Source organism: Lactuca serriola, chromosome 1 (assembly GCF_051521515.1).
Source record: "Lactuca serriola cultivar US96UC23 chromosome 1, Lser_US96UC23_V15, whole genome shotgun sequence".
NCBI classification, from domain to species: Eukaryota; Viridiplantae; Streptophyta; class Magnoliopsida; order Asterales; family Asteraceae; genus Lactuca; species Lactuca serriola.
In genome coordinates, this window is record NC_136408.1 from 19,235,288 (window position 1) to 19,243,444 (window position 8,157).

The 8,157-nt window shown below is 35.7% G+C and overlaps 1 protein-coding gene across 1 annotated transcript; it reads right to left on the bottom strand.

Annotated features, from left to right (window-relative positions):
• Positions 1-540: 540 nt before the first annotated feature.
• Positions 541-4,310, bottom strand: LOC145064300 (ATP binding microtubule motor family protein). Its single transcript, XM_079011790.1, has 7 exons — positions 3,056-4,310; positions 2,628-2,901; positions 2,443-2,493; positions 2,274-2,366; positions 1,811-2,176; positions 1,049-1,711; positions 541-810 (listed from the first exon to the last, which is right to left on the bottom strand). The coding sequence occupies exons 1-7, from the start codon at positions 3,943-3,945 to the stop codon at positions 769-771; spliced, it is 2,379 nt and encodes a 792-aa protein (XP_078867916.1). The 5' UTR covers positions 3,946-4,310; the 3' UTR covers positions 541-768.
• Positions 4,311-8,157: the final 3,847 nt, after the last annotated feature.

Here is an 8,157-nt window from a genome sequence, read left to right on the forward strand (position 1 = left end):
TACAAAACACAATTTATAGTAATTAAAACATATTCGAAGGAACAAATAAATTGTGTTTTTCACAATAAGAGAGGGATGAAAAGATTCACAAGGGATAATTTAGATCGTATTATACCAAGACGTTGGAGCTCCTCAACAGGTCCAATAGGTCATTCATACTAATGTTTTATATCCTAGATCCACAAATATTATTTTCAAAAGAATTACAATCCAACTTGTTGTCCGTTTGTTTTATATCCTAGATCCACAAATGTTATTTTCAAAAGAATTACAATCCAACTTGTTGTCCGTTTGTCTTTTGTTATATGTATTGACGTTTTATCCATGTTCATGGATTAATCAAATATAGACAAAAGCCGTTGTGCAAATCTAATAAATATAGGACTTTAGTTGGGTTTGTGACCGTATTTGGTATGTTTTTGATTGTGACTAACCTTAATAAGACAAAAACTGCAAATATTTGTCCGACTCAAAATATGGAACTTGATAGTTGAGTCCACTCAAATATTTTTCTTTACTATTTTTGGATAAAGAAAGAAATTGTAAAGACATCAAGAGATGTTATAACTTATAAATATACACGAGGAGCATACACTCAATATTTAATTGAAAAAAAAAAAGCTACCAAACATCAACATTTCAGTTTACCTATATAATCCAAGAGACCTTATTCGACATAAATCATCAATTTCTAGAATACCAAAGTTTCCAATCTCTCTAAGCAATTCCCTATATTCTTCTTGTTCGGGCTCGACTTCTATATTTCTTTCACAGCCTAAAAGATTCGGGTTTTTTACGAGCAAAACCTGGCTGAAGAAATTTAAACCACAAAACAATTATGCAAACTACATTAGTCACATAAAAATAAATAAAGATTGTAGTCATATATATACAAGGGGTTGTTTCTTCCATTAAGTCATATTATAGTTGAATGGGTTCATGTCCTTCTATATACAAGGGGTTGTGTCTATAACTCTATATGCCTTTTGGATCTTATATATAAAAAATACAAACTTAAAAATAATCAATTTTAACAATATTATCGTACCTGAAGAAGCATGGAGGGAGCAGGAGGAGCAGCAACAGGCTCTTTAACAATATGACTCCGAGTTTTCCTCCCATTTAACGTAACAACCGATGGACTATTAGCCGTTGTTATATCCCAAAAGCTTCGTTTTTTATCTCTTGTCGCCGGAGAACAAAACCGACTACTAGGGCTCTTCAGTTCCCCCACCGCCGCCGCCGCCGCCGCCTCTTTAGGCGCGACTCTGTTTCTAACCTTCTGTGAAATTTCACGAATCAAATCGTCTTTTTGCTTTATCTGCAACCCGTAATCTTTCTTCATCTTCTCCATAGCCGCCTCTAACATTTTGATAGTTTGTTTAAGTTCTTGAACGTTTTCTTGGGGCGGCGCTGCTGCTTTTTTCTTTGATTCTGGTGTGAAACAGTTGGTGGTTAAGAACGATGGTCTTGTTGTTCTTCGTTGTTTTTGTCTACAAGAAGTCGGAGGCGTTGTTAAGATCGATGATATTGTGGAAGGCGTAGGAGATGCGGCTGCTAACGATTGTGCTTGAACCATTAAGAGCTTTTGTTGCTGTTTTGCTAATTGTGCTCTTAAATCGCGATTATCCTTTTGTAATTCCAGGAGAAGTTTTGCCTGATCTGTTTCTGAATTAGGTATTTGGGTCGTTTCTTCATTTGCTTCGTATGCCTGGAAATCAAGACCATAACAAACAACTCATTAAGGTATGTTTCGTTGGATGTAATGGAATGGAATGGACAATTCCATTCCAGGAATTTGGGAACAAACCTTAGTACGAATCTCCTTAGCTCTATCTGCCCAATGGAGTGTATTCTGAGTTTCACCAAACGAAAGATTACTAGGGCTAATATTTGCAATCATGACAGTATTACAAGCACCACCAAGAGAGTCTTTAAGCAATTGAGTGAGCTTTGAGTTCCTATAAGGAACATGCTTCTTTCCTTCAACAAGAGCATTAATGCAACTACTAAGAGCAAGTAATGATCTGTTTATATTCGCACCCTCAAGTGATCTTAGTGTTCTTTGATCCGTTGCTAGAGCCCTCTCTGACCCTGCTAAGTCAATCAGTGACAACTTTCCCACTCTGTTTACAACATTATTGGATTCATCTTTCACTCGATATTCAACCATTACCTGATCCAATACAAAATCTATCAGTTTCTACTAAATGCAACAAACAAGAAAATCAAAGTTGACCTCAAAATTCAAAGTCAACCACTACGAAATGTACCTGAAGAATTGCATGGGAACGTGAAGATGTTTCATTGGCTCGAGTTGGTTCTGTAGTCCGATTACGGTTTCCTTGTTGAAGCAACACCATGACCTATAAACACAATTAAAAAAAAAAAATCAAAATTCGTAATTATTGAAAGAATTTTTGTAGACAATAGAAAAAGCACCTCATCAGTAGAATAAGCTCGATACTGAGTGAGTCCTGCTGCCATGATCCCCTGAAACAAACTTCAGATTTTCAACCAAATTGTGACTAATAAAATGAAGAACGAAATAAAAATAGCATAATCTTTTGTATCTTGATGAAAGAAGGATTATATTTCTTGTATATAACTCAAAAGGAAATGCTGACCTGTTTATCTTCTCTAAGGACCAAAGGGCGTCCAGGAGAAAGCAAATCTCTTACAGTTTCATTATAAACCTCCAAATATGACAAATGAACAACATGGTTTCCATCACAGCTCCTTTGTCTAACTTTATAAAAAAGATCTTTTATGGCCAAAACCATTACACCTGGATTTTCAGCTGTGCCTAACATTGTGAATGTTTTACCAGCACCCGTTGCACCATAGCAGAAAACTGAACCATTTCTTCCTTGCAAAACTGCTTCAACAAGTTCTGATGTTCTGTAAAATTGGGGAACAAAATCAAATTTAGACCCCATTTCAATCATAAAAGAAGGATGTTGTAATGTTGGATAAGTTTTGAGATGGTATGATCTGGTTCTAAAGTATAAAATTGATATGATTTATGATAAAGAAAGGGAATTTAAATACTTACGAAGTGGAATAAACTTCATGTTGGGAAGATGAATCTGGGAATGAGGCATCAAAGGTGAAATGGCGACCACGAAGTCTTTTAAGCCTTAGATAATCATTCTCATTTGCAAATTCTGTCAAGTAAACTTCTTTTTGATTCACAATGCGTACACAAGATCTTGATCCAGCTTCTTTTTCTTTCTTGCTCAACGGTCTTACTCTTACGAAAACAAGAATCCTGCTACCTATGTTAGCTAGTTTTACATTGACACCTTCTGATTCTGTTACAGCAGCCCCTTCTCCTCCACCACCATTACCAACAGCACCGGTGGTGGCACAGCTACCGGAGACTTTGCCTTTTGGGTCTTGAGCCACATGAGAAGTCCCCATGGATAACTTTCTTGCCACTGTTGTAGACATCGCCCCTCTTCTTGGGGGGCAGGTAAATCCAACAATCTTCTCACCATTACCACCGCCACCACCACCACCACCACCACCAACCGCCACAGCTATGTTCTCCTTGGCATCCTCGTCCATGGAAGATGGTGGCTGTGGTAAGACGTAAGTCTTGGTGAATGTAGAAGAAATAGGCATAGAATTCTCCCTCATCACATGAGTCTCTACTGTTCGTGATTTCTTCTGATTTTCTGATTCTTTTCTGCAAGATCCAGCTCCGGCTAGAAGATCCACACTTGGATGTGTTGAAAATAAATTTGCGTCTGGTTTAGGAGAAGGGTTTCTGAAAGCAATTGATGATTGTTTCTGCTGTTCGTACAACTGGGTCAAAGCTTTCATCTTTTCTTTCAAACCGTGATGTGGATTCCTCAATTGATGATGATTCTGCAAATGGGTGTTCTCTTCCTCATTCCGATCTTGAATCACATTCATGTGAGACCTAGTCGACACCGGCATTTTTTCCTAAAATCAACTGAAATTACTTACTTCCAAGGCATACCCTTGTAGATTTCGACAACACCCATGCAATGAAAGCTCAAGAATCGAAGAAATCGCAGAAATGATCGAATCTTTGTCACTGATAATGCCCCAAAAAACCTAATACCTGGATCGGTGAAAATGAATGCCCTAGTTCTCGAACACAAGAAAGGGAAAAGATCTAAGTGGTGGGAAGGGAGTACTCCAAAATCTGCAATGTTTTGATTCGAAGCTGAAGACCAATTTGACTTGTGATCGTTTGGAGAGTTTACGGCGAAAGCGAAGTAGGAGTGTGGGAAAGGAAAAGGGTTTGTGATTTGAACTTTTTGAGAGGTGGGTGTAACGGTCAAATAGTTTAGACATATTAAACGGCCTGTTATTAAATGGGTTGGACCATTTTGAACTTTTACCTTTAAAAATCATATTCCAATTTTCAATTCGGATCCTATGTCATTAATCAGGTTTTTAATTATTTTTTATTCTTTTGTCATTATGAAAGGAATCAGGATGATTATATATTTTTTTGTTTTCTAACTTTTATAAGCAACTCATTCAATGAATTCAAAATCAAGACATCTTAATCTATCTTTAAGATATAAGAGACATCCTTATTTCGATTTAAATGACTATTTTTTAACTTTTCTTATCATGTAGAACTTTTACAAATTTTTAAAAATTCTCATTGGCATCATCATATTATGCATAGTGCAGGTCGTATTTGTATATTGTATTTAGCAGAAGAAAAATAGGACACTTTAAAGTTATTACATTTTGGGGATTCAATGAACTATAATTTGCCTTTATTGTATGGGCAAATCCAATATACTTTAGTAGATCATATGGCTGTAGAAAAAAAAAGGTAAATTACACCAATAGTCTCTTGTGCATATGTTAGAAAAATGTGTTTAGTCTTTATTTTTAAAAATTAACTCGGATCATTCATTGTTTGCTTAAAACTTATACATTTCGTCCCTTAAATGCGTTGTTGTTGCGAATGTAGTCCACGCCCATTTGAAATGGCTAAAATGCCCTTCGATATTTATTTTTTAATTGATCTAATATTATTTATTATTATTTATAACTTAAAAAAAACAACTCTCTAATCTTTATCTCTCTCGGTTATGCTACAAAATACCACAAGTCCACAAACACCTTCGATATATATATATATATATATATATATATATATATATATATATATATATATATATATATATATATATATATCACATTCTTCTTCAACAGATACTCTTAGTTTCCCCAACCTATCTACCTCCTTCACTTCCAAACCCTCACACTATTGTTACTGATCGAAGATAAAGAGTAACAGAAAACACACACACATGTGTCTGATGCGATATCGAGTTTGATGCCAAGTGAGATAGAGATGTAGCACGATACAGAGAGAGAAATAGGTTAAAGAGACAAACTCGATGAAAATGGCAGTTCCCTCCTTCTTCTTCCTTCTCAAATCCAAAAATTAAAATCGATGAAGGTTTCGATTTTGATTTTGAGTTTCAGGTTCGGTTTGATTTTATTTCAATGGATTTGTCTTGGACTTGATTTTGATTTCAGTGAGATGACATGAATTCCTGATAGATTAAAATTGGTAGCTTCGATGGTTGTTGGGGAAAAGCAAGGGGAATGTGTTTGCGGTGACAGGTGGTGCCAGAGGAGTTGGTGCTCACGCTGATATGTGGTGGTGCCGGAGGAGCTGCAGGTTTCCGGGGGCGGTGACAACTCCAATGAGGGCTTAAGGTGTAGACCGATGGCCTCATCGGTGGCTTCAGGTCCGTCATCGATGACAAAACCCTAGATTTCCTCAAACCATTCTTCTCCTGTCCCGATCTCTACATCCTCCTCATCCGGTCATTGCATCACAAACAGAGATTGGTGGGTTGTGATGGTAGCCTAGTTACTTCACCGGAAAATCGAACCTATTGAGTGACCGAGTCACTGAATTATGATGTTATTCTCTGACACTCTGAAAAGAAAGTAAGAGAACGAGTAGATGTGGTTGGCCTCGCCGGAAAAAAGAAGAGGATGATGAGTTGTTTAGGTGTTTGTCGAGAGTGAATGAGACAAAGGGAAGGAAACTGGGGAAATGGAAGTGCAAGGGTGGGTCGGTGCATATTTATTTTCTTCTCTTTAATCTAAAAATAAAAAAAAATTAAAAAAGAAATTATTAAGTGCAAAATTATTTTTTTATGTCTGGAGGGATGAGGTGTATAGTTTTTAATTAAATGAAGGACTGTCCGAGTTAATTTTTAAAAATAGGGACTAAACACAATTTCTGGCATATGCACGAGAGACGATTGATGTAATTTACCCTAGAAAAAAGCTTCTCATTTTGATGAATTTGAAACATCACTTTTACATTTCCATTTATGTGGTTCATATCTTTGTTTCGTGTGTTCCACAAAGGAATTTGATCTCTTCAATCGCATGATACCATTTAAATAACTATAATTGTGGCTATAGAGTTGAATAAATCGGGAATAAAGTTTGTGGTTGGGTTATATATATATATATATATATATATATATATATATATATATATATATATATATATCAAGGTTGTAGAAATCGCTCGACGCAGGCTAATCGGCAGACTAAGGTTAAGAGATTAATCGGCTAGACGGGGATTAATCGGGTATCCTTAATTATTAAAAAATATTAGAAAATTAATAAATATAACATTAATCATAAGAATAAGAACAATTCAAATACATGGTTTGGCCCTTTTTATAGTATTCTTGTGAAACAAAGCCAATTCAAATACATGTTACATCTATATCACTATATTTCTTTCAAAAAAACATCCAACTAACAATGAAGTTAGATCATGCTCCAAGTAGATTGCTAAAGCAAGATTGTTCGTTACATTTTTGAACTTTTGAATGCCTCAATATGTGATGGAGGATCATCTTTTTCCCTCCCATGATCTTGCTTCTCTATTCAAACCCATGATTAACTTGGTATATCAAATAACATCTCACTCAGTCATTTCATCGTATATTCATTTGTGATTTCATGTATTCATTTGTGGAGAAATAATAAATTTTTACGCCTTTAATTTCAATTGAAGAGAAAATGCATATTCATGTTGATTGTATTTGTGCATAAAAATTATCATTTCTCCACAAATAAATATATGGAATCACAGATGAATATACTTGTTCTCGCGTTCTCAACATTTTTGGTGTTCTCATTTGATCCTTTCCCTATATATATATATATATATATATATATATATATATATATATATATATATATATATCAGTCTTGTTGAGATTCAAAATAAATTAAAGATCTTGAGATTCAACCTCAGCCACATAATTCATATCTGCCGCTTTAACCCTCCAGCATACCGACGCGACGGGTCAATTATAATTATAAGTGACTATGTAGCGTCGTCCGTTCCTTTCACCTCTTCCACCTTCCCCACCACTACAACCGCCATTGCCACCATCAATACCACCACCTCTGCTACCAGCCGACACTACCATTTCCACCTCCGTCACTTATACCACCGCCAGCTTTGCCGCCACCACTTTTTCTGCCATCAACCCTTATAATAATATATGATTACTCAATATGTGAACATACATATATGTATAATCATTTATGTTTATGCATATACGTATAAAAATGTATAATCATATATGATTATACTGATGAGTTTTATGCAAAACAAACAAACTTAAACTCTTAAGTGTGAATGCAACCTTAATAAAGATATATGTTATCACTATTGAATCTATAACTATGAACATCAAAAGGAAACCCCAAGAATACTAGGATATTTTCGAAAATACCAAATTAGGGTTAAAGATTACATACCTTGATTGTTATTTTAGTAATAACAAAGAACACCTTATTGTTGATCTCTTCGAAGCAAGCACCACAATTGTGGTGCCTCTAATGGGATCACACCCAGACTAGCAAGAAGATGAATACAGAGAGAGGAGAAAAGAGCCAAGTTTTTGTCCAAGGCATCTTGAGGGAAGGATCATACAAAAATATGAAGGGTTAGGTCCTTTATATAGCTGAGGTAGCTTGGTGCCAAAGCTAGGGTTTTAAGGAGAAACCCTAATTCCCTTACCTTGGTGACCAAGCAGCCCATTCCCCTCATTCAAGGGGCTCGGACGAAAACTCTTGGGCTTGCCCAAGTGATTTTCATTAACCTCA

Coding starts and splice junctions, on each gene's coding strand:
- LOC145064300 (XM_079011790.1), bottom strand. CDS start 3,945: ATGCCGGTGTCGACTAGGTCTCACATGAATGTGATTCAAGATCGGAAT. Junction 2,494..2,627: donor TCCTTAGAGAAGATAAACAG/GTCAGCATTTCC, acceptor AGTTTGTTTCAG/GGGATCATGGCAGCAGGACT. Junction 1,712..1,810: donor CTAAGGAGATTCGTACTAAG/GTTTGTTCCCAA, acceptor CTTGATTTCCAG/GCATACGAAGCAAATGAAGA.